Source organism: Zerene cesonia, chromosome 27 (genome assembly GCF_012273895.1).
Source record: "Zerene cesonia ecotype Mississippi chromosome 27, Zerene_cesonia_1.1, whole genome shotgun sequence".
In the NCBI taxonomy this organism is placed as follows: domain Eukaryota; kingdom Metazoa; phylum Arthropoda; class Insecta; order Lepidoptera; family Pieridae; genus Zerene; species Zerene cesonia.
The window spans coordinates 5,013,774-5,041,468 of NC_052128.1; the positions used below are offsets into that span (position 1 = coordinate 5,013,774).

General features: G+C 33.8%; 4 protein-coding genes across 10 annotated transcripts in view; 1 reads left to right on the forward strand and 3 right to left on the reverse strand.

Annotated features, from left to right (window-relative positions):
• Positions 1-712: 712 nt before the first annotated feature.
• Positions 713-13,791, reverse strand: LOC119837347 (cathepsin O-like). The gene is made up of 5 exons (XM_038362902.1): positions 13,504-13,791; positions 11,988-12,286; positions 4,669-4,801; positions 1,641-1,834; positions 713-868 (listed from the first exon to the last, which is right to left on the reverse strand). The coding sequence occupies exons 1-5, from the start codon at positions 13,693-13,695 to the stop codon at positions 745-747; spliced, it is 942 nt and encodes a 313-aa protein (XP_038218830.1). The 5' UTR covers positions 13,696-13,791; the 3' UTR covers positions 713-744.
• A 721-nt stretch (positions 13,792-14,512) lies between these two features.
• LOC119837346 (ecto-NOX disulfide-thiol exchanger 2-like) lies at positions 14,513-22,701 on the reverse strand. 2 transcript variants are annotated; one of them, XM_038362901.1, is made up of 10 exons: positions 22,510-22,701; positions 22,252-22,399; positions 21,820-22,029; positions 20,773-21,263; positions 20,405-20,548; positions 20,008-20,191; positions 17,420-17,526; positions 16,140-16,244; positions 15,289-15,423; positions 14,513-15,066 (listed from the first exon to the last, which is right to left on the reverse strand). In XM_038362901.1, the coding sequence occupies exons 1-10, from the start codon at positions 22,525-22,527 to the stop codon at positions 14,701-14,703; spliced, it is 1,908 nt and encodes a 635-aa protein (XP_038218829.1). In that variant the 5' UTR covers positions 22,528-22,701; the 3' UTR covers positions 14,513-14,700. The 2 variants fall into 2 exon arrangements, with proteins under 2 accessions (XP_038218829.1, XP_038218828.1); XM_038362900.1 differs by having other exon boundaries at positions 22,252-22,700.
• Positions 22,702-22,890: 189 nt separating this feature from the next.
• On the forward strand, positions 22,891-25,745 carry LOC119837325 (RNA-binding protein 41-like). The gene is made up of 5 exons (XM_038362858.1): positions 22,891-23,067; positions 23,160-23,432; positions 23,530-24,070; positions 24,956-25,103; positions 25,575-25,745. The coding sequence occupies exons 1-5, from the start codon at positions 23,063-23,065 to the stop codon at positions 25,691-25,693; spliced, it is 1,086 nt and encodes a 361-aa protein (XP_038218786.1). The 5' UTR covers positions 22,891-23,062; the 3' UTR covers positions 25,694-25,745.
• Positions 25,547-27,695, reverse strand: part of LOC119837324 (SWI/SNF-related matrix-associated actin-dependent regulator of chromatin subfamily E member 1-like) — an 11,187-nt gene continuing 9,038 nt past the window's right edge. For all 6 annotated transcript variants that reach the window (XM_038362857.1, XM_038362856.1, XM_038362854.1 and 3 more), the window contains one exon: positions 25,547-26,749. In XM_038362857.1, coding sequence (XP_038218785.1) covers positions 26,712-26,749 — 38 coding nt within the window. In that variant the 3' untranslated portion in view covers positions 25,547-26,711. The remainder of the gene's footprint in view (positions 26,750-27,695) is intronic.

Genomic DNA, 27,695 nt, shown 5'->3' on the forward strand with positions numbered 1-27,695 from the left:
TTATTTTAACTGCAACGCCATTACAAAGTTACGTCGTCAGTTCAATCGCGACGTGTCAGGAGCGCATTCTATGAACGGACGAACTATAAAGTATTTGTTCGCAGTAACACCCAAAAATATTAAACAGGTTCGATTCCCTGTTATGAAAATGATGATAGAAATGTATTCAATGTGTTCATTTTAAAAATATTTTAATCTAAACGATGTACGCATAAAAACTTATCCAGTCTGTCAATATATTATCTTGATAGCAAAAGAGCAAATGTTCTGCTTATGCAAATAAATGTTAATCATTTTTATATCGAACCATCAAGGTCGGAATTTCAACTGATTTTATATTTCTTGGATGTACAAATAGGTTCTACATGCAATATATTACTTATAATCCAATACGCGTATAATTCTGATTAATAAAATATCCGTCCCCCCACAAATGACTAAACCAATTTTGATGAAACCGTAATAAGGTTCAGCCAAATACAAAAATGTACGACAAGAACGGTATACATCAGTTTCATTTGAAAATTTTGTATATAACTTTTAAACTACCCGTTTTTCTGAAACCTGACTCAGTTAAAGCCAATTCAAAACATAGATGTATAAATTCAACATAAATTCAAGAAAAAAAAACACAAGTAGTTAGGTAACTAAACCGAAATAGTTATCGAGATATATGCAAAGACTAGAAACACCCACACTTACGAGTCACATTAATTACCTCATTTTGAAATCGCTTAAACACCATTACCTGCAATGATATTGAATGACGCCACCAAGGTAGTTCTGCCAAGTGAGTGCATTCACAGCGACCGCTACTGGACCGTGGGTGGCTATTGTGCTCAGAATTTTGTCCTCCGCCCCGACCATACTGAAATTATCATCATTTCTGGTTTAGCATCTTTCTAATATATTAAGCGTTTAGAAATTAAAACTTTTTAACGGATTTTAAACGCGATTTATTCATTATATTATTAACACGACGTTTCGAACACTTTACAGCGAGCGTGGTCACGGGTAGACTATATATATTAAGCGTTTGTTACTGTTAAAGAACAACTCGGATTACAATGATTTACGGTACTGAGATATCTCATAGAAGTATTTGCTAACATGTTTTATTTTAACCAGGATTGAAGTGTCGCAGCACACAGACAGCAAAAAACTTTTACCTTTTAATAATAATATCGCTTATGAGGCATACACAATAACAACTGTTCGGTACATTGGTCCCCAAATTAGGACAGCCTGTATCTTGGGGACCACCTTCCTCTCGGATACAATTACATTTTATTTGGTTCATTGTAACATAAACGATAACTAAAATGGTCTGGAGAATAAGTCTTCCGAATATGAAAGTAGCGAGTTCAAAACATTACAGCTGCAAAGGTTAAAGGACAACATTGTAAGGAAACTGCTATTATTGTATTGATTTGCGAAGAATATTTAAATATATAAGCCTAAAGATTATTATAAACAAAGTGTGAAAAGTTTAAAAGTCTACTTAGTAAGAAAACACACGATCGTCTCGTCTCTAACCTTTTAATTCAAACCCCAGAAGTTCTGTAGGACCCCAGAAATTCTGTAATACCCCAGAAGCTCCGTAGGACCCCACAGCCATTATACACCGTAATGATACTCACTCGTCACAAGTAAACTTCTTCACCCTGACTCCGGTCGCGTTCCCGTTCACTGCGCACACGCCGTTCGTCAGCTTCAGCGGGTACTCTTTGTCGCTGGCCACGGCCGTATTGGTCATTAACAACCAATCGAGTAACAGGCATATATCCCCACCAGCACACCCGCTGTTACCTAACCCTGCACAGTCTATTACCTCCTGGAATACAAAAAGCCCAGGATAATAGAAATTATTATGAACAGGGGTTCGATCAAGAAGACTGCTGTCCTAATATATTTCTGCATTCTGTTTCAAATGGTACCTGAATATGTGTCCTTAATGGTCTCATATGTATATCCTACTAATATTGTAAATGCGAAAGTTATAAGGATGTACGTGTGTTCGTTGCTCTCTCACGCAAAAACTATTGAACCGATTGCAATGAAATTTGGTAAGTAGACAGCTGGACAACTGGAATAACATATAGGCAACTTTTTAACCCCTTAATCCTACGAGATACGGACTTACGCGGTTGAAACCGCGGGGCGCAGCTAGTGGTCTCATATAAATACGAATAAAAAATGGTAAGCAATTGCAATCACGAAGTGTTATTTCAATAAAAAGGTGTTTAAATCATAATTGATCAAAACAGAGCAAGCCTACACATATAAAACAGAACATAAATAAGAGAAGTCTAAAACCACCAAAAACACCTAATCAGATTTCTGGTGTTAAACCAGACAAACTTAACGTAAGCGGCCATATTTTCCCTGAAATAGTACCTGTCGTACCTATATCGCTACAAAACCACTGCACCCAGTGAGCCAGCTAATTATAATGTTACATGGGAAACCGCAAAAGTGCAGATTGCTTCAAATAACTATAAGCTCGCTAAGCTTCGCAAACCTCGGTGGCATGTAACCTGAACGATGTACCGTCTGTCCGTCTGGAAACGAGGGAGTTCGCTGTGAAACCCTCTTTCTTTTATTTGCTACTTTTGCCTGCGGCTTTACACGCAAATCGGAGTAGTTTAATCGTTATTATATTTATAAATTTTCCTTTTGAATAACTTTCTATTAAAAAAAAAACATCAAAATCCGTTGCGTAGTTTTAAAGATTTAAGCATACGTAAGGACGGAGAGAAAGCGACTTCGTTTTATACTATGTAGTGATTAATTTAATGGTGTTTTCATTTAATCTCTTTAGTCTTTACTTATCTTCATAATATACTACATACAAGCTTTCCGCTCGCGGCTTTACCCGCCCTTTAGAGGATTTCAAAGGCGGCCCCGTGGCCGCTCAAGCATAGGTAGCATTCCCGTGGGGTTTCCGGGAAACCATCCTACAATCTTTCTTGAGTCTCAAACTAACTTTGAAATTTTCAGCCAAATCTTTCCAGTAGTTCAGGCTCCCGCTTTACAAGAAACAGACTTATACAGTTACATCCGCATTTATAACAGGATCAGGGATTAAAAAATAAGTAGAGGGTTGTCTTTTAAATCCTCAGATTTCAGAGTTAATGACAGTCGCGTTCGTATCACAATGGAGTTGTGATCAATGTATGTTTAGAATGGCGAATTTATCGAAGTTATGTATCGAACCCTATTTGTTAAGACAAATCGTATTACTTATAAGTGAAGTGAGTCAGATTACCGTTGAATTACTGATCCGTAGAAATTGTTGCAACCAAGAGGTCCTTAATGTAGTCATATCTAACTTATTTAACATTCCAATACAAATTTTACATTATAATTTATACCTTAATTTCTAGTCTTCTATAGGTTAAACTAGCATTGCCCGCGCCTTCGCACGTGTTAAGTTCGCAGTAGTTTAATAGATGCTTTTATACATTTATTTATTTATTTAATACATATAAACCTTCCTCTTGAATCACTCTATCTATAAAAAAAATATCAAAATCCATTATGTAGTTTTAAAGGTCTAAGCACAGATACATACATACCTATGTATGTATGTATCTGTGCTTAGAGTATGTCTTTATAGACAGACGCGGGAAGCGACTGCTTTATACTATGTAGTGATGTATGCTTGATTGGACCAAATAATCTATTCTAAAAAATTACCAATCAAAGCCGACATTAAAACTAATTAATTGAAGCATTAATGTATTATTATACTATGAAGTGTAACTGATAAAGCTGCGGCGACACCCGAAGTAAAAGGTAATGAAAGCCTATACGTATTATGCGTGTAATGCAACCGATTTTAGCAACAATTTACCAGTTTTAAGAGTTCATCGTACTCTTTTTCGGATGGGATATATAAATAAACACGAGTTTTATTTTTAGCTTCTTTTATATACGCCGCGACCGGGTCAATCGATTTTAGCAACAAGCTTGAATGTACATTGACTCCTTCTTAATGTAATGATTATGCAAAAAGCTAATATAGGCGCGAGTTCTCTTAACGATGTTACTGCATAACACTAATAACGTTTAAAGAATTTACTTCCATTGATTTGGTCTTAAAAATAGCGTGCAGCTATACTAGTAGTGCAGTATCGTAATTAAAATAAATTATACTAGCTGTACGCCACGCCTTTGCTCGTGGTACAAATATAGCCTACTAGCTGCGCCCCGCGGTTTCACCCGCGTAAGTCCGTATCCCGTAGGAATATCGGCATAAAAGTTACCTATATGTTATTCCAGTTGTCCAGCTGTCTACGTAAAAAATTTCACACAGTTCAGTAGATTTTGCGTGAAAGAGCATCAAACGTAAGGATGTGTGTGTGTGTGTGTACACACACACATCCTTACAAACTTTCGCATTTATAATATTAGTAGGATGTCACTCAATAAAATTGCAGCTTTCTACTGGTAAAAGAATTTTTAAAATCGGTCCAGTAGTTTTTGACTTTCTCCATTACAAACAAACAAACACATAAACAAATTGTTCCTCTTCATAATATTAGTGTAGGAGTAGATAGAGTATCCTATCTCTTAAGATGGAATGAGTAGTTGGAAGTATAGGAGTCCATCACGGACAAACAACGTGGCGTAATTTATACCCATTTAGGTTATTGGCCACCTCACCTGAACACTCAGCGGTTGAAATTTCCCCGTAGCGATAGCGGCCATGGCCTCCATAGCTCCGATGGTGCTGAAAGCCCAACACGCGCCACAAAGCCCTTGGTCCTTGACTGGACCGATCACGCCCTGAGCCCGCCTGAAGGAAAAGGTTTCAGTATACTTAAACAGGCAAGCATAAAACATACATGCGTGAGGTATGCACTGCTGAACCAATTTTAAACTAATATAACAAACCATCATAAAGACTGGTTTTGAAATTAAAAATAAAACCGCTTCGAAATAGGTCCAATAAATAAAAACGAATAAAACAAAAAAAAAATTGTTGTTTGTTTTATTTTACGAGTTCTGAAAATTTACATATTTACAAAAAAGGCTTTAAAAAGTTTGTTATAACAAGATTTTATTTCTTATTTTTGATTAAAGGAAAGATTTGTCAATCATTAATGTTGTGTACATATGTGTCTGTGTGATGGTTACGCGAGAAAAATAGTCGTTAAAAAGTTAATATATATTTTTATCAACCGAAACGTAAACCGCAAATAATTCGAAATGTTGCAAGTAGACAAATTTTTAATGAAACCAAAAGAGAGGCACCAACTTTCAAAAAAAAAAAAAATCGAAATTTGTTCACCAAGCCGAAAGTTGTGAGGCAACACAGCCACAGTTTTTTAAGTTGACAAAGGTTGTGTTCAAGAAGCTAATAGAAACAAATGCTTCTTCAAATGCAACTTCAAGTAGATGGATTTGCATATATTTTATTTGAATTATTTCCTGCAGATGTATCATTGATCACTCTGATTCATCTAATGCTTTATGCCAGTCATTCACATTTCGCACCAGTGTAGAAAGACATTTGCCAATGTTTTTCCCTACATGATCGCAAGTATTTGTAGGAACACGAATGTTTGAATGAAAGTGAGTGACCGGGTGATATGACAAGGGACAGGTAGTTATAAAAGACAAATTTAAATAAAATCTCATTCAAAACATATGCTTGTTCCACAGCAAAAAAAAAACAATAAATTACTCTGTTTACAGGATGTGCAAGATATTAAAAAAAACCATTAATATTTTGTCAATACAATTTTTTGAGATGGCTTACAATTTATATGGATATAAGTTAATTGTATTCTCATCCGTTTTTCTAATTAGTTTTTTTCCTAATAAAATATAAGTAATATGTCATATTACATATTGTCAAGTCATTTTAGGCATTTTAAACTCCAAGAGGCTGCCTTAAACAAAATGTTTATAATCCTGTACTTTTATATGAAAGAAAGAAAGAAAAAATATTTAGTGTCAAAGAATTACAATAATACTAAAACATTATTTCCGTAAGCGCAAACGGAAACAGCTACAGCTAATGCCGTATGAGACGCACTGGAAGCGTCGCTGGTTTTCAGGCTGCTCCGGTGACTGTTCATCATCATCATCATCATCATCATCATCAGCATCATCATATAATATATATATATATATATATATATATATATATATTATATAGGTTATATCATAGCGGAAAACTAAGCTGGTGGTTCGCCTGATGCGAAGCGATCACCACCGCCCATGAACATTCGGTCGTTAAATAGATGATTAAAAAAAAAACCAACTAGAGTACAATTTTGTTCTCAAAATAACAGGAGTAAAGATGATTAGAATAATTAATTCATATATGTATCACAAACAGATTTGTTAAACCCAAAAACTTTGACATGTTTGTGTCTGTCAGCTCCCGAACGGATGAACTGATTTTAGTTTTGGCTTAAAAGGTGAATCAGACGGGAGTGTTTTTAGCTACGCTTGGTGAGAATCCGTCAAATATTATCCATATTATAATTATTTATATCACTAGCTGCGCCCCGCCGTTTCACCCGCGTAAGTCCGTATCCCGTAGGAATATCGGGATAAAAGTTGCCTATATGTTATTCCAGTTGTCCAGCTGTCTACGTACCACATTTCATTGCAATTGGTTCAGTAGTTTTTGCGTGAAGGAGTTTTCAAACACACACACACACACACACACACACACACACATCCTTACAAACTTTCGCATTTATAATATTAATAGGATAGGATACGGTTGGAAAAATTTAACTAGATACATTTCTAGTTACCAAATTCTAAAAATAGACCAGCCAAACAAGGTAATTATGTGACGAATAACCATGAACTGACCGGTCTCGGAATGAACTACAATTATATTTAAAACCGCAAAATTAAAGGTGCTACGGATTGAAATATGTACTTGTTTTTATTTTTTAACCCACAACACAATTATAACGGTGTTATATACGCGTCTATTGTCTATCTGTGTGTGTTGTGGCATAGCTCCCGAACGGAGGAAGCGATAACAATTTATTTTATTTTGTGTTAAAGGGGACTTATGCGCGAGTGTTCTAAGGCACGTTGGAGCGAATTCGGAGTAATTTGAAATTCATCAGCTGATGCCTAGTCGATGAAGGTATCTTATTAACTTTCTTATTTCACACTCCATCAATATGTATCAAATGAAAGGGCATGACAATTAGTTTCTAGTTTTGTATGTTTGTAGGGAGTTACCGATCAAAGCACTGATCCGATCATGAGAATTCTATCATTAACAGAAACCTCAACTATTCAGGAATGACGTTTTTCCCGGGTCAAGCTAGTTGTAAGAATGAAGGGCGGTTATAAGTTTGAGTTTTTGAGTTTGTTTGCTTTTCAATAGATCCAGAGAAGGACAATTCACAAACTGCTTTTTTAATATTTTATATTAGTGTAGACGTATAGTTAGTGTAGACGTATAGACGGTTTTTTTCAATTTCTATAAGATATATAATATCAAATATAATTCTATTCCTCACTTTACCACAAGAAGTTCTTGTCTACTGATCTATGTAACTGATATAATGATAGCATTGATATAAAAGACCCAAGATGCAAACTCAACGTTTCAAAAACGTCCGTATAAAATGAGCGCATCATTCACAAAAGTTTAAAAAACAACTTTAAGCTATTAGCGTTAGGTAGAATTTTGAAAAAACGATAAGCTTATAGCATAACCATTCGTATGTACAATTGGTGAGTGTTTAATGACATTTTCGTGGGTACCTACTTTAATATGAAACTGTGCATCTTGACTTAATTATATCAATGGTTATAATCTAGTTTTAATGTCACCTGAACGTAATGGTTTTAGTCTAGTTTTAGTGTCAACTGAGCGTAATTGGTAACTACAACTAATATTTTAAACGAAGCTCGTAAGAATGTATGGATGTTTGATACTCTTTGACGCGAAATGAGCTATCATACCTGTATGTAATTTTGTATAGATATGGTTTATAGTCTGGATTAGCACAAATGCTCTTTCTATCGGGGTACCACGCGAGTGATGCCGCAGTATACAGTTACTTATTAACGTATTCTCACCTCTTGGTATGAAAAAGAAATGAATACAATTACTGTTAATCTTATAGTGGTACAAAATATATTCATAATATAATCATATGATGTCAAATACTAAACACCTTTGTGTCTCATAACGCATTCAAAGATAAGGATTGAATAAAACTATATTCATTAAAAACCTGATAACCTTGATCGAGATCAAATATAAAGTCGCCTTCTTATTTTACGTAAGATATTCCTTATTTTTTTAATAATGAACATATAATGCGATAACTTTTTATAATTTCTTACATTATTCATTGATGAACAATCACTTTTGTTGGTATTTTCTAATTAAATAATTTATAATAATATAAGTCGCTGCCCGCAGCTTCGCCCGCGCGGACTTAATAAATTTTCATGGTACAATCGTTCATCTCCTATTTTAACCCCTTGGGGGTAGAATTTATCAAACTCCTTTCTTAGCGGATGCTTACGTCATAACATCTATCTGCATGCCGAATTTCAGCCCAATCCGTCCAGTGGTTTGGGCTGTGCGTAGATAGATCACTTAAGTCAGTTAGTCACCTTTGCGTTTTATATATTAGATTGCCTGGAAGACATCGCTTCTTAGCGATAAGGCCGCCTATGTGTACCGCTTTTACTCTATTTGTGAATATTTTTTTGTTTTTATTATGTTTTATGTGTGTGCAATAAAGTTTTTTATTATTATTATTATTAGATATATTTGTTTATTTTATTAGTCTGATTATTTTGGACATAATTTATTATGGAAGATAAATATCTTTAAGTTTTTAGTTATGAACTCGTTCACGCTTTTTATTACCTTCAATTGTATGTTTGTATGTAACCGACTTCCTTAGACACGATTTTGACTAACCTTTAACAGATATATATCAAGAATCGGTGACAATACAATAATTTTAAGTATAACTTATTATCCTGATTATGGTCGACGGGATCAAATCATTTCCTTACGTATACTCTGTAGTCTGTATACGAGCAAGTGAGACACTTCAGTAGATTCTATCATTAAAATGCGTTTTAATATTTTTTCAAATAGAAGTAAACATACATTATGTTTCGTAAATTATCTTGTTATTTGGAGCACATTATCAAAGCCTTAATTAAGGTAGAAATTCAAACAAATTGTTGAGACAGGTGATGTTTATTAAAGCGATTTATATTAGATGGATTAAAGATTATTCTAATATACAATTTAAATTATAATATATGCGTAATATGAGTGCTTAACGATGTTGAGGATAAATACTATGGAAACGTGTTTTTACACCTATTTATTTTAAAAACCCATACAATCAAGTATTTTTATTAATAGGTACTTTAAGAATAATATAAATAAAAAGTTAATTTATTTACAGATACACTAAATGTATACATTTTATAATATATGTATCGATTCCATAAATATCCTTCAATTAAACTATTTAATTGTTTCTATATATTTTTAAATACATAATATCGCAAAGACAAATGTTAGAGCAGATATCAGAAGCTTGGATATAGCATGATTATTTATGTAGTTTCACAATTATTTAAAAACCATAACATCCTACTATTATTATAAATGCGAAAGTTTGTGAGGATGTGTGTGTGTTTGTCGCTCTTGCACGCAAAAACTACTGAACGGATTTCAATGAAATTTGGTACGTAGATAGCTGGACAACTGGAATAATACATAGGCAACTTTTTATCCGGATATTCCTACGGGATACAGAATTACGCCGGTGAAACCGCGGGGCGAAGCTAGTACAATTATAAAATTTAAAACCATTCGTATAACTAACAACTCTATGAACATTCAATAAGAAGCGATGCATAATTCCGGATAAAAAATATCGGTTTACATATCATATATCGCAGCTATAATACGATCATGTGCATTTTAACTCCTTAGCGATTTAAAAATGGCGCCGGGTTCAAAGTTCAACCTTCTACTTAACTCAAGGAAATCAGTCTAATATTTTATGAATACACCAACCCGTTCCCACTTCAATGAGCTTCGGACTTGATACATAACCATTGACGTGCTTGTTGCATGTTGCACGAGTAGATTCCGATGTCCGATGCAAAACTCTGCCTACGAGTGTATTGGGCAGAGTTTTTGTATGCGCGATACAATAGACTTTCAACTTTATTGCCACGAAAAACGGTGTTTATTTCAATGAATTATTTATAGAGTATCACTTGGAAGTTTTTGACACTTATTTTTCTGACTTCATTTGATTGTGGACATTGTTTATTATAATCAATGTTCATGACTGAAGAAATTTCATGAAATTCAAATCAAAATTAAATTAAATCAAATCAGATTATAGATTATTTCTTGGTGCTCACCTACACAATAAAATTAGCTGACCCGGCAAACGCTGTTCTGCCTAACTCTTATCATTTAGGGGTATGAAAAAAAGATGTTGGCCGATTTTCAGACATACCCAATATGCTCATAATTTTTCCTAAGAATCGGTCCAGCCGTTTCGGAGGATTTTCGGTAACTAATTGTGGCACGGGGTTTATATATACAAAAAGATGAAGCATGGTGGTTTCCAATTCCGGTTTCTAAATTCCAGTTAAGTCGTTAAGTCATCAAGTCAGTTAACCTTTTTATACATATATACGTTAAAAATTGCGCAATAATGGTCAATATTATGAACAATTTGATACTATGAGAAATTTTAAAAGAATAGAAAAAAATTGATCACGAGGCGGGATTCGAACCCGCGTTTTTTGCCAAACCGTAGCAACGCCTAGCCTCTCGGCCACCCGTGATCCCGCCGCAGTAATCGAATTTCTTCTACTCTTTCGCTTTTATGATCCTAAACATTAAATTTGATACTATGAAGTGTTAATGAACGTTTGTGTTTTTCATTAAATCAACAGCCATAACTAACATAAAAATAAAGGTATAAAGAAATAAACGATTCCAATGGCAAATGGTTAATGACCCTTATTTTAACATATAGCTAGCTGCTTACCCCAGCTACACCCGGGTCGACTAAGGTATATGTCTACGTTTTTTTAACATAAATCGTAACAAACAAATAATACTGACTCAGTAATATTAGTATTGCAATCGGTTCAGCAGTTTTTGCGTCAGAGTAATAAACAAACATCACACGCGTCTATTATTTTAGTAGGATAGTGATATAAAACGGATAGACGATAGAAGTTGATTGAGTACCTATAATACCTATTGTATGGTTCGCGTTACAATAAGAGAGTCGGGAAGAGATATCACGGATATCAACGTCAATTTATGTTCATTTCACGATGTTGAATGTATATTGGTAGAGCTTATCTCTCAGTGTATGTAATACAAGTTAAATTCCTGTACCTAGACCATTAAGGTCGTATTTTGAATGTATTCTTTATTATTTTTTAAATTCACTTAATTTCGTAGGAGCATTTTAAACAAGATATTATGTATTTTACACGAAATATTGATTTATGTGAAACAAGCACGAAAAAAAATCCAGTCGAATTGATATACTCCTCCTTTCTTCGAAGGCGGTTAATAAAATATATATATTAATAAATAGATTTATTAGAGTGTATGTGAAATATTGAAAATTGTTATTTAAAGGAAAATATCTGTTATTCATGTTTATATCATATTAGCTGCGCCCCGCGGTTTCACCCGCGTAAGTCCGTACCGTAGGAATATCGGGATAAAAAGTTGTCTATATGTTATTCCAGTTGTCCAGCTGTCTACGTACCAAATTTCATTGCAATCGGTTGAGTAGATTTTGCGTGAAAGAGCAACAAACACACACCTAACCTTACAAACTTTCGCATTCATAATATTAGTAGGATATATACTTTGAGTACCTATGTAATTTTTACTATTACATGTATCAACAGTTTTGGTGTGAAAAGATAACAAACATCTGTCTACTTAATCTAATATCACTTACCAATCAACTTGAAGGGGCAGCGCTGCCCGTTTATTCCGTATAATGATGTAGACATTATCATGAGATTCATTCGGAGTGTGACTGCTTTCTTGATTGCCGACTCTATATCTGTTCCTGTCACTGTTGTCAGGATCATTCCAAGTATTAGAAGACCGTCTATTCGGCTGCTCATCAGACAGGTGGATTTCTTCAAACTCCGCTTTGGACATATCAGACAAATGCGTTAGACCATATTTGGCCCGTTGCTGTTCTGGCCCTCGCGACATAGAGTTCAGTTCATCTATTTCCCTGACTGAAGCCTGTAAAGAAATAATAGATTACCAACACTTGCGTTAAGTTCCCGGCTCTGCCATAATTTAATTACTCGAGTAATCTACTTACTGCTGCTAATTATTTGTTGTATTTTCATTAAATTTTTCTAATTATATAATCTTTATAAGTAACAGATATTGTATGATCACCTGCCTTCTTGATTAGTTGTCCCCACCACAAATAATTACTAAAAAAAGCTTTGATACTTTGTTGGCCTTTAATAGCTTCTGAGAATGCTCTAAGTCAGCTCTTTATCTGATTTATTATAGATCAAAATAAATACTATACAGCTAAAAAAATCTACAAAGGAAAGCATACAGGCAACCGAGTTTAAAGAAGTTAATACAACTTTTTTTTATAACAATATTACATACATATAATAAGTATACTAACAAAAGAATACTATTATTGGATGTGTATCTTCTTCTTTCAAATAAAAAATTCCATGTTTCCATGTAAGTTTATGTTCCATTACTACATATTATAAATTCTAAAGGTCTCTTTGGTTTCTAAATTATCTTTTTTAGATGTTACAACGATGAGTAGTGATTTTACGATATGAGTTTCGACAGGAGATTGTTAGGAAGCTGGAGAATGACATAGACTACATTTTAGTGCAGTGAAACATCTGATTCCTATGGGAATTTCCTTTGAATTTATTTATCTACTATTGGTATTACATGTTTATCCCAGAAATCTTATTAAGTACATAATAAGTATCAATCAAAGATATTTTATTTACGTAGTTGTAATTTTTTTAATATAACTAATAATTTTATGCAGTGACATCAATAGCTTTTGCTTCTCGTGTTTATAAATTATTTTGCTCAGTTGTGATAAGATTTTAACAGAGTATTAATGTCATTAAAACAGTTACTACTATTCCTACTGATAAAAATAAGAAAACTGGAGTATTCTATACTTTGAGCGCAATATTTGTAATGTATATGTAATATTATTTTAAGAAATTTCACCATAGTTATGACGCAATAGACCATTAAAAAGTTATTAACTTCAAGTTATTATTGGAATAAAACATTACACACTTACTACTTAGCTATGTACATTTATATACAACAAATTATCACAAGCAAATTGTTGACAAACAATTACCATAAGTATTCTTTTGCACGAATAAATTGCTATAATTAACTGATAGTAGAAACTTAACAAGAATACACAATTTATATGCTAAAAAACTCACCACAAAATGCTCAAATCTCGTTTCATATTCCGCTGGGTTGTTTTTATAACTTTTATTGTACTTTTGAACATATTCTTCAAACATTGGCCGTAACTCCTCTTTACTCTTACCTCCAGGATAGGAAAGAGGTATAACTACCAATAATAAACATGCCAAAGCAAAGGCGAGAACCCAGTTCCACCATTTTTTCATTATAAAAAACTGTTGTAAACTTGCGAGTCCGCAAGTTTATACACGCACAAGATACACGTTCCGCCGCCAACACAATCAAATTTCAACTTTCGAATGAGCGAACTCGCTATTCGGTCTGAAGTTGGCAGCAGACGGCATTTGGCACTCGGCAAGCGCACAGATAATAACAACGAATAAATTTTATTTGACTTTGAAGTCTGAAAATCTTATAAAAATTTATCCATTAATTTATCAAGGTATTTTTCACAGAGTACCTCTGTGACTATATGATTGTAATAGTATCGTTGCACTAGTAGGTATCCATTGTCAAATCAATTTCCTTTTATGTTTTTGCAATATTTATTTGCCTAATAATTTTCATAAAGTATCATTCTACGAGAATAAAGATTACGAATTCAATCTACTAGATAGACTAAAGTTTGCAAATTGTTTTATATTACAATTGTTCGCAATTAATATGATAATATAATGAAAATAAGAGTAGCACCAAGAGACCACTTAATAATTCAATTCCATGTATGACGGCTAACAAACTTATATTCCTTTTTTTGAAAAAATATTTTTTTATCCACTTCCAACAATCTATTTAAATTGTAACTACAGACTCATGGAGCTTTACCTACCCAGTTGAATTCAACATCGACTTATCTAAGCCAGCCAGAAGGCCTGCATTAGTCTGTATGCGTCTCAAAGCCCACAGATCACACATCCCTAATCTTAGTACACTGTATTTTAGAATAACGTGTCTGTTTTCTAGTATCACTTAAAAAATATAAACATAATGGTCTGGTAGGATTTTCAAAAACAAAACAAAACATAACCTTATTTCAATTTATTTTATATTATAACCTATACACATACTTTATTCTTGCAAAAATACTTTCAAAATATTTCCCAATATTTTTGCATTTTATCTTCATCACAACATCCATAACATTGATACATTTAACATTCTTGCATATCTCCGATACTTCCTTATTTACATCACTTGTAAATTAGATTACCTTAAGATTCACTTTTAATCAAATCAAATGTAACAAAACCCCATCTATGTTCTATAGACGCACCCACTCCAGACGTTTTACACAAAAACACGTCATTGTACTTCTGCAGAATATTCAGTACTGTCCCCTGGGTGACATTTGGAGTCATGGATCTTACATATGATACCAGGTAATCCAATGAAGCTCCCAATGGATGGACCATGAGGAACGCAGTTAGGATGCTGATGAGTTTTGCTTCGGAGGGTGGAACGGCTGGTCCGGTTGTGATCACTTTGTTATCATCTGGTGTTGGAGGAGGTGGCATTGGCTTGATAACAGCTGATGGCTGCGCTGTCTCTCGCTGTGGTGTCGGTAACGGAGGGTAGACCTAAAAGTATTTTTTTTAAGATACATAATGAAACTTTGATACAAACAATAAGATATGATAGATTGTTTCATTTTTATTTTATTATAAAAAAAAAAATATCCAAATTGCAAACTCCATACCACAATGTACAAATTTTATTCCGCGCACATACAGAATTGTACTAATATTATTTTCATGTACTTAGTTCTAATTTATATTACACTAGGTAATATATAGTATTACCTGTTTATTTTGCAAGGCCTGCTGCGCAATGAAGTGTGCCTTGAACTTCTCAAATTTCCTCTCTGCTTCATCCTTAGCTAGATATGCTTCGTTTTTGTAACCTTCCAGTTCGTACGTCAGATTCTCATTCTCTTTCTTAAATAAAATATAATAGTTTAAAAAAACTATAAAACACGCTTTAACAAAAATCATATTTTGCAAATTGAAAACTGGAATAATTTTATCAAATTAGTGTATTGTCATCGGTCCTCAATAAATCTACAAAGTTTGAACGAAATCTGGCCGTTTAAAGTGGGTCAAAATCGCGCCCAAAGAAGTCAGTTACAAACAAACAAACATACAAACAAACAAACAAACATACAAACAAACATACAGGTGAAGCTAATAAAAAGCGTGTAAAAAGGAAAAAAAAAATTGTAAAAAAGATGCAAAAAAAAATTCTTTTTAACCCTCGTTTTATATTCCTCTTGAAAAGGAGGCTAAATATATAAATTTACAATGCAAATCTGAGTAAGTTTGTCTCATAGGTATATGTATGTTATAAAATACGATAAAATATAAACATCACCAAATTTTATTTATACCTAAAAAGCAGTAGAATCTTTTGTTTTATTAGAAACTAGCTGCACCCCACAGTTTCACCCGCGTAAGTTCGTATCCCGTAGAAAAATCGGGATAAATGTTGCCTCTATGTTATTCCAGTTGTCCAGCTGTCTACGTACCAAATTTCATTGCAATCTGTTCAGTAGTTTTTGCGTGAAAGAGCAATAAACACACACACACATCCTTACAAACTTTCGTATTTACAATATTAGTAGGAAGGATTTAATTCAATATAAGACTATACCTACTTTCAACTCCTCGTACTTTTCAAAGGAAACCATATTCCTGCTGACTCTTTCAGTGTCATCGTCTTCAAATGTAGCATTGTACTCTTCTTTTATATTTTCCAGTTCCTAAAATAGAGTGCATGTCAGGTTTGTATTTTATTATAAAAAAAAATAATGTAATTCTCTTGTTTTAATATAAATAAAACCAGACAAAACTACTTGAAATATCCAGACCAAAGATACAACCAAACTTGATATTGAGAAAAAAACATTAATGTAAATTATTCAAGAAACTGTAATCCGTCCCATTAGGTTTTTACTGTTTCGAAATATTTTAAAAAATATTCTGAAACTATGGCGAGACAATTTACATCGAACATTGTAAAATCATTATTAAATAAAGATTTTTTTGCCAGTAACATCTAATGTCAAAATTCAATTCACAAATTTTAAACGTTGACAAATGCCTTAAGCGCAATAGTGAGAGTAGAAATTCACATTTTTACGACAGGCCAATGGGATATCACTCAAATCTGCATTGAAATTTGTAACACGAGTTCACGGATACAATATATAGGTATCATCTTTATACGCAGAGGTAATCATAAGCATATTAAAACCAGCGTATATTTTACAATATTCGATTAAAGTGTTCATATTTTTCGTAGATGAGATGAACTCTCGAAGCAGCAACCCGTGTAGACATCTTGAAGCAACAGCAAAGCAGCGCTCGTAGCCAAAACACGAAAACAGTGTGTCTAGTCTTACTTTCATTAAATGTCACATAATGTTCATATATTCTAATAATCACTTGCCGGACAGATTACAGCTTTAATACTTACAAATGAAGTCGAAATTTATTTGAATTTCTCCACCATTTGCGGTCCATTTACTAAGTCTACTTACGAGTTCAGCCCAACAGCTCTTTGAATCTAAAAGGGATTAATACTTCCAAACTATTCCTGGTCTTCTGTCTGCTTAGAGCCGATTTCCCAATCATCAAGAAACATTATTTTTTACCACATCTTTAAGTAGTTTCTTGAAAATTGAGAAAAAGACACTTTACCTTCTTCCTTGCTTTTTCCAAACTCACTTTACTTTGCGTCTTTCATATATCAGTTGTCTATCCAGTCCGCATTTCTCCTTTTCTGTTTTAAGTCTAAAGAAAAACAGACTCTTGATCACTATAACTAATCTGCCACCCTTCTAGCATTTATAGCAGCCTCTATACGCATTCTGGTCACTTTACTCACCCCAAAAAATAAAGAAAAGTCAACACAGTGACATTATCGCATAAATACCTCCGTCATTTTGAGCCACATCTCGATGTTCCTGCGTTGCTGCTTCGTGAAATGATCGGAGACACGTTGGTGTTTGGCCGCAGAGAGTATTTTCGCTACCTGCTCGACTGGCGTTAAAACTGTTTGTTAGCAACTATATACTACGATTAGATACATGCTTTGGCATATTGGATTACTGAACCATCGTGGAATACATTTAGAATATTAATCTCTTTCTGTAACTGATTGAAAAGCATTTATTTCAGATGAAAATATAATTCGTATTCTGCAAGAAGGCGTAGTTTGCAGCAATTGTAAGTTCTCAATAACATTCAATGGATATGTTTTCTTCAATAATCTCAGAAAATATTACCACTAGATCCATTACTTGGAAAACGACTTCCCGCCCAGTAGTCTATTATACTTTGAAACCTTACTTGTCAAGGCTCTGAGAGACAACACTTAATCTGTCATTCAAGAAATAGATTTGAACAAAGAGTCTTTCATAGGTGAAATGCACTTTTATAGGCTACCTGTATGCACTAATCTTAAAGTTGAAGAGACCAATGTTGAAGTACTCCAATATTACTTACATATTCAGTTACCACCTTTACCAAAGCAGCCCTTCCATGAGAATGTCTATTATGTCTTTTGAAATTAATAGTGATTAGAGAAAACTATAAAAGCAATAATGCTCTAATAGTTTTCTTTTTTATGCAATGTTGAATGTTTATTTAACTGTGATGATTGCAATAATTTTTTCGAATATAAATATTCCATATAAGTTATTCCATATAAATAACGTAGTTAACACATATAACAATATTTCATTTATAATTTCTGCGTCTTGCAAAGATTTCGTCTATCTTTAATAAGATTTATATGTCTGTTTGTATGCTGGAAGTACCGGGGGCCGCCATCTCAGGATCTCTTAGAATCTTAGACTAACTATAAACTCACCTTAATTTTTATTTCATTTGTTATTGATATATTGGAGCCTATTGTGAGTGTTAAAAATAATGAATTATGATTTTTTTTGCAGTTAAAGATTACAAAAATTCTTAGTATTCCAATGTTCAATGGAAGAAGTAGAAGAATCATAACAATTAATAAAATAAATTAAACTCTAACTACTTTAAACTCACTTTGTAATCTCTACTATTTTTATTAATATTATAAATGCAAAAGTAACTCCGATTGTCTCTCTTCTTCATGCTTAAACCACTGGACCGATTTTGATGAAATTCGACACAGGCATAGTAACCCCGGGAAACATATGTTACGCGGAATTCCCAAGAGAACGGTATATATGCGGGGAAAACTCCGCACTGCGTATGTTTTGTACGAAGCCGCGAACGGAACAGTAGACCTACATAATTCAATTCATATTCAAAGATGATAACAATACTAATGTTAAGCAGTATTGCCATAGAATAAAAAACAATACATTAAAAACACAATTTATTTACTCATTTATGATTCTTCTACTGGTTTCGCTACTTACTAGTTTCATCTATTCATTGTCATATCACTATAGACAGTTATTACTTAAATTATATTTGTTAGTTACTTACATTATTCCATTCCAGATATGATGACCAGATCCGCCAGATTTGCTAATTTATTCTTAATTTCAGCACTTGTTTTCGCTCCATAATCTTACCAGAAAAAAGCGAATGTCGTAATTTTATAACTTCTATAATGTCTCTGCTTTCACATGCAATTCCTTTTTGGTGTTTTGAAAATTTCGGCACTCCTACTGCTCACAGTGAAGTCTTCAAATTAAATACTTACCTTGGATATTTCTCATGTCCTATGGTGATTTCGTGTTTAACTCATGAAGTTTCTTTACAGGTCAGTGAAGAATCAACTGACTTCAGTATGAAATAGTACTTAGTAACCAAGTATCTTATATTTAGGTCCGGTTTTATCACTTCCTGATAATGTCCCTGATAGCTTATTTATCATATATTTATTGTCATAAATGTATGAACTGTAATAACTGACAGATAAGCTAATCGGAACATGACCAGTGTGTGTGAAAGTCAACAGCCATAACCAGTCTTAAATTTGTAATTATTACTTACAGTCAATTTGTGATACACCTTGCTGTATTCAAACTTCCAATTAAACGTTAAATGAACAACCCATCAAGAAATCCAAAAGATCTTTTGTTGTTCAGGTTCCCCTAGCGCCTCTTCTAATCCAGACTTACCTTGATCATTCAGAATTGAGGATCAAAAGCTGCATCACATGCATTTGAAGTCAGGTCAATCACAAAACATATGCTCCTAATTTATAATTAAAGAAATGTACTTAAACCTGTCTCCCCCTTCCCCCCTATGCTTGCCTGGAAAATCTTAAGCTCGAGTGATCCTGTCATTCATCATCCACACTTTGTGCATACAATCAATTAACAGTTAAGTAAGTAAAAAAACAACCATGGAACATTGAACTTTTGCCAATTAAACTCACTATAGGCCACACTATTACCACCAACTGCTTCCACCATTCTCGTTCTATCTTCGACCCGCAATCAAACGCCATTTTGTTTCTTTATCTAGTTTTATATCAGCGCCACCTAGTAGCGGAATCATTAAGCTACTCACATTGATGGATAACATGGAGGAATTTATCCTTTAAAGTCGATTTCATGTTTTGCAGCTCGTCGTCCAATTGCATTTTTTCATTAAACAGTCTCCGAATCTGATTGTTACTGGTTTGTATCAAGGAGTAGAAGGAGTTAGCGTTCTTCTTGTTGCATTCGCCGCGTTCCAACCACGTTGCTAGTGTCTACAATAGTCTTAGCTTTGAGTAACTAATTTATAAAGAAGAATAACGAAAAGAAATCAATTATCATGATAAATTTCGCATTCATTGTAAAAACTAACGATCATGTAGTGACACTAAGACCAGGTTTACAATCCTTTATAAATATGATGCACATATATAGAAAATTGAGAACCTTTTATTATTATTGGGAACATCAATTAGAAAGATACTCACAGGTGCAGCCTTAGCAAACTCTTCCTCGCTTTTAATTTTCTCAGCAATCTCGTTAAGTGTGTTTGGTGTGAACGGCTCCACTTTGGGCGGCGTCGGCTCGCGGTGACGCTGCCGTCTATCATACTCATTTTGATCCTCACGATTCTAAAAATATTCAATTTATGATCAAGTTAATTGAACAGGAACAGAAACAGAACTCTGTACATATAAAATCGTAAAGAGTTATCAAAATTTTTCAGTCCCTAACTGTGACTGAAAAACCATTTTACTATTATTATAAAATTTTTGGAAAATTACAAAGTCTATAAAACAAGAAGGCGTTTGAATGCTCAATAATTTATAGTTACGAAGATACTAAAGAACCCTACCAAAGCATAGTCAACAAACATAGTAGTAGCTTCATTCTCGCTCTGCTCATGGTTTTTCATTCTATAACCGGAAAGGAAGAACGACTGCTCTACACTCTCTGGCCTCTCAAACCGTACGTAGAACACACCACGCCTCGGCGCCTTCACATCCTCAATACCGCCGAAGCGCTGGAATATCTCCGATACTGTATCAGGTGTAACCCCTTGCTGTAGACCACCCACGAAAATAGTGCGACAGCCCTTTGGCTTCTCTCGCCGTTGTGGGATTGTTACCCCAGGAATTGGTGGTAACAGAACAGCATTGTTAATGTATATCGGTTGGTTTGGCATTGGCATTATGCTCTGTTGATTCATCATCAACATGTTGGGATCCATCATGTTCTGCATCATGCCTCCCATCATACTCATTTGGGGCATCATATTGGCCATTGATCCATCCATCTGCTGTTGTACCATCATGTTGTTCATCATCTGTGGGTATTGCATCATACCTGAAAATTTTTTTTGGTAAATTTTTCTTATATTTTCTAAATTTATGCACTAATATTAATGCGTAATGAGACTTTTTTGTCTTTTCAAAATTAAGATACAGAAATCTGCTGGAATCTGGATTGGAAAGAAGGCATCCACATTTTCTATACTTAGACTTACAAGTACAAGTAATTCCAATAATAATGAAATGAAATAATTAAATATATAATAATGAAATAATAATGAAAGTGCAAAAAATAAACATGAAATTTAAGCTTCCAATATGAAAAACATCATGCAACAGACAAAAACATCCTATCCTACTTCCTACTATATATATTATAAATGCGGAAGTTTGTAAGGATGTGTGTGTGTTGGTTGCTCTTTGACACAAAAACTACTGAACCGGTTGCAATGAAATTTGGTAAGTAGATAGCTGGACAACTGGAATAACATATAGGCAACTTTTTATCCCGATATTCCTACGGGCTACGGACTTACGCAGGTGAAACTGAGGGGCGCAGCTAGTACCTTTAATACCATCCTTTAAACACAATTTCTTATAATAACAATTACCTGCAATCATCATATTATTCCCCATTGCCATTGGCTGTGGGACGTTCAACTGAGCATTGTTTTCAACAGTTTTTGTGCTATTGTCCCACTTTGAACGCCGCTCACGTTCTCTTCTGCTCCTATCGCTTCTGTCCCTATCACTGCGATCACTCCTGTCTCTCCTGTCACCTCTATCGTACCTGTCTCTAGATCTGGACCTACCCCTTCTATCTGCGTAAAATATAAGATAATAATTTAATCATCTAATTCTAACATTAGAAAGGAAAGAGCAAGTTTATTTTATTTGTATTAAGAGAAAATGCAGCATGCAATTTGTATGACAGTTTCATTTGATCTTATGTAGCAGTAAACATTTTATCATAATTTTTATCGGCATGTTATGAAAAGGATCAAATAAAATAACTGGATACTTTAAACTAGTAAAAAACTTACTCGTGTGATCTCTATCGCGTCTTGATCGCTCTCCTTGTCGCGAATGGCTTTGGGTACTCGTAACATCGTTTTTTTGTTGATCAACGTCTATCACTTCATTTGGGTTTTCTATTTCCATATCTGGCTGTACTGGTCCTATTAACGGCATCTGTGGTGGCGGATTAATAGGGGCGACGTTCATTTCAGGCATCATATGCATCATAGGTTGAACCATATTAGCCATATTATTAATAACAGGCCCTGGCGGGATACCCATACCTTGCATAGCAAATTCATTACCCCAATTCATGATTACTTAAACAACTTCGGTCACTTAGGTTGCGTAGCTAAAGTGCTACGGGAAGTCTGAACTCTGAAGTACCTTTAAAAAAAAAATTATTATGTATTGTTCCGTGCAGTTTTGACATTTGGCTTCAATAATATCACAATCACAGATTCAGAACTTGTTATGTAGATTGTACAATTTTGGATTAACTGTGACAGCCGACAGGCCTCAAGCATAGATTATACACTTATATACTGGGGCCACAAGTTAAACAAAAACACAGATTAAGAATAAGTTACTACGTCACAACTCACAACCCTATGAAAGTCACAACCCTATAAGATCTACGTCTCATAATTATCAGCATAGATTATACCTACACAATGGGTGTGTTTCGATATGCACTTTTCATATATTATTAATTATGAAAAAGTACTCTGTGATGCACTGCGACCGCTGTTAGCTGATAGCTCTCACTAGTGTTATACTACTCTATTTCTTACTCTGTGGTTATAACAACAATTATTATTCGTATCAAAAATAAAAATGTGGTATGTAAATAAAGAGAAAGAAATAACATACAATTTTATTCTATAGCATTATTATCCCAGTAATGTACGCCTCTTAATTAAACGACTTCTAGTACGAAAATGCCTCAGGAATTTGTGAAGTCCACCGAAGTCTTACCATTTACAAAATATGGAGTGTCGACTTTGGAAGATTTTGAAAAAGCTGAAAAACAAATTCAAGATTTGGAATGGTTAAAACGAGCAGGACTTACAAATGAAGAAGTCAAACTATACCAAGAAAATGAAGCTGGACTTCTAAAGAATCAGACTAAAGTGGAATCCAGGGTATTAAACAATCAATTAGTTTCAGTATATTGTAAAATTAAGAAATATCAACAAACGGAAAGGTAGGTACCACAGACGTTCGTTATCAATGAAATTCCCATTTATGACTTTATTCAATTTTAACATCAATAAATTGACTTATGCTTATAAATTTTTAAGAGAGCAAAATGAGGAACCTTGTACATCCAGTTCTAATACCATACAATCTACTCAAGTGAAGTCATCTACTTTTTACCCTGAAGGACATCCAATTCACGAATTGAAAGAAATAGAAGCAAGCTTGTTTGGACATCTGAAAAATGAAGAAATCTTGTCTTTAACAAAACGGCGTAAAATTTTACGTAGGTTGGAGAGGCGAAAAGAAAGGATCATATCACAGCAAAAGCAAGTACCTATTAGTTCTATAGCACATTCCTCAAATACTAATTCCGGAAGCTTATGGGATGTAAAGGATTTAACAACAAGAGTTGTACAGACAAAACCTCAAATAATTGGGCCAAAGCCAAGAACTTTATATACAATAAAAGATAATAAAATTGTAAGGTTGGAGCAAAAGGCACAAGATGAATTCCAGGCAGTGGACATTGTATTACCACAGAACAAAGCAGAGGAAAGGTTACTGGAAGGAACAAAAATGAGTTTGGATGATATTAAGAAAATTGAAAGGTTTAAGGACTATGAACCAGGTGCACCTTCTAAGGTTTGTAGTTTAATATCTATAGATTGTTTTAATCCTGCGAATTGAAGCAGTTGTGTGATATTATATATTTATACTGTTTGTATTATGTTATATTTGTGTTTGTATGTTTGTATACAAATTGTGAGCACAGATATATACCCCTGCACTACATTTATGTAATACTAGCGGTCCGCGTTGGCTTCGTCCGTGGTACATATATAGCCTATAGTCTTCCTCAATAAATGGGCTATGTAAAACTGAAACAGTTTTTCAAATCTGACCAGTTGTTCCTGAGATAATTGCGATAACTGAGATAATTCAAACAAACTCTACGGCTTGACAATATTAGTATAGACAAATAAACTCTTCAGCTTTATACTATTAGTATAGATTCCAAGCAAGTAGAATTTTCATTATGTCTAGACATCTGTATTTTATACATAAATAACTCTATTATCAAAGGTGGCTATACTTTCATAATATAACAAAATTGGTGTGATATCTTTTTGTGGGAATCAAGCATGCTTCAGCACGAATTGGGCCAGCTCGCAACGGGGAAGTACCACACCCCCACAGAAAACTGGTGTGAAATAATTGCATGCTATTGTATTTCATAAGTAGAGTGGGAGCCATTTCCTTTTCCTCACCCTTCATTCCATTCCATCCAGTCCACTTCTTCTATTCCATCATTAATCCTTTCCTTATCCCTTACCCCTTAAAAGCGGGCAGCGCATTCACAGAAGTGTTAGCCTTTGTGAATGTTCATGAACGGTGGTGATTACTTACCATCAGGTGAACCACCAGCTCGGTTGCCCGCTATGACATAATAAACATTATAACAATGCATTGACTCCATAGAACTGTACCCAAATGAACACAAACCTTAAATTTACAAGTGTTTTACAGGTGTTATATCTCAAGAACATTGCACCATCAGTTACAGAAGATAAACTTGCAATGTTATTTAATCAATTTCAGCTTGAGAATGGATGCCCTATAGATGTTAAACTTCTTAGTGGACGAATGAGAGGGCAGGCTTTTGTCACATTCCAAAGTAATATTTTTTATTCTTCTTGTATTTTTAATATTTATATCCAGGATAGTATCCTATCCTACTAATATTATAAATGCGAAAGTTTGTAAGGATGTGTGTGTTTGTTGCTCTTTCACGCAAAAACTACTGAACCGATTGCAATGACATTTGGTATGTTGTCTTAGTACCCTGGACAACTGGAATAACATATAGGCAACTTTTTATCCCGATATTCCTACGGGATACCGACTTACGCGGGTGAAACCGCGGGGCGCGGCTAGTAGTATAATTTAAATACGTTTCCATTAAAAAACAAAGCAAATTAATGACAAGTATATCGATAGTTGTTGTGTGTATATAATATGATGATATAGAAATGATTTATCAACAACATGAGGTTATTTTACACTCTATCAAAACATTTTGCTACCAAATCTTATTGTAAGTAAATAAAAAAAACACTGTTCATAGTAAATATGTTTATTTCTACAGGTGAAAACCTAGCAATACAAGCACTTGACGAAGTCAACGGTACAATAATGTCCGGCCGACCAATCATAGTGCAGTTCGGCAGAAACAGTAATAGAGTAGAAAATGAAGACAACAGATAATATAGAGGCATGTGCTTGTGTATGCTATTAAAATGTTTATACTAATGGATAATTATACTAATTGTCTTATTTAATATCCTTATTACTAATTATGTTGAAATATTTCAAAAAACGACATAACTATTAGAAAATATCTAAAATATTATATATTAATGTTACAAAACACCAGGCTGAATTAATTATTGCATTGTAATGGCTTCGAAAGTCAATATTATGTTAATCGGAAAATAACTACAAAATGTATTTACAGTACAGTCCTATAACATAATAGCAGTTATTTTAGTAAATCTTGAATTTTAAACATACATTTTGAAATACTTCTTAATATACATGTTCAACCTCACTGCATTCCATTAATAATTAATTGATTAGTTCATTCAACCACACCAAAATAAAGAAATTCTAAAAATAACTATCCATACAACTTACTATTATGTATCCTTAATTCCAACTAGATTAATAAAAATGAATATACTTACTAGGAAATTAATTACCTATTTGATATACAAAAATATGAAAATCTCCTTAAGATGACTTAACATGAGTAAATACCTCCTAAACTAAAAGAAATTATCCTGAAATGAAAACCGTAATATGTACTTCTAGATATAATATTTTACATGTTGATTTGTCATATGAATTATTATATTATGTGAGCAATATATGAACAAGAAAATTATTTACTAGTGACGGGAAAAAAATAAAATTAAAAGTAACAATGTTGCCAAATATCTCTATTAAAATCAACCCACAGTCTATGTCCGAGCTTATTTTATAAATATGACTTTTTTTAATTTTGTATGTTTATCAATTACATCACATTATCGTAGATAACTGTCACAAAAAAAAACCAATTCTTATTCACATTTGTCAATGTAATTTAATTCAAAATTCAAATGATTCTAACTTTGTTCTTATTATATGTTAATTCAATCACAATTCCACAGATCACTGTAGTCTATGGCTCCTCCTTGGCGGAGGACTTGCGCCGTCGTTTGACGACGCGTTTTGGTGACAATCATTCATTTTCCTTCTTGACGGGTGGCTCTTCAGCCGCTGGAATTGGAGATTGTATCATTTCACTTAAATATTATAATTCATGCTTAGAACATATTAAAGAGGTTAGAAAGGAAATTGTTGGGGATTTGTATTAACTATTAGACACATGTCGCCTTTTTCGTCTAATATTTAACTCCACCTACACCAGCCAGTTGCGAATGAATCGCAAAGCACGCACTACAATGCGCAATCGCTCCCTAAGTACAATATGGTAACCCATACATTGCAAGCGATGTACAATTTTCAATCTCTTTGTCATTGCGTCGTTTTAGTCAATATACAGGTTGACATCTTACAGTTGACAGTTAAACCTGTGTGACAAAAATATAAAAACGATCACATTATAAGCATTTCTTCCGAACGTCTAACATTTTTATCACACATCCCCAAGTCGAGTGGGTCCATTAGTTTTTGAGGTTTAATAAAACCATTCCCATATTCAATCATGCTTAAAATTTAAGAAGTTGTTTATACATGTAATTAATGAACAATCATGAGATGATATTGCGTTTAGTAACAGATGATTATAAGTTAATAACCCAATGATTGAAAAGAATAAATGCGTTAAGATAACTAATTCCCTCATAGTACATACTGTTTTAATTAAACAAAAGAAGCAGTATACCGTTTATACAAACAGAAACAAACAAAAAAAAAAGTTTTAATTGCAGTGGTATTTTTCTTTATATATTAAGCGTGTACGTGCGTGTGTAAGGCGTTTGAATGTATGTGCGTGGTAAATTACTTATTTGTTAAGTCTGCCCGAGTCTGTGTGTATGTGGTCAGTTTAGTAGACTCGTTCTTCTGATCGTGGTAGTATTGAAAGAAAGTGTTGCAGGCATATGTGTGTGTGAATGAGTGCAGCAACAAAATCAGCAATTTGTAAAGTGTGCGTTTTTATTTGTGGGGTGTGTGTATGTGTGAGTAATGCATGTTGCGTGAA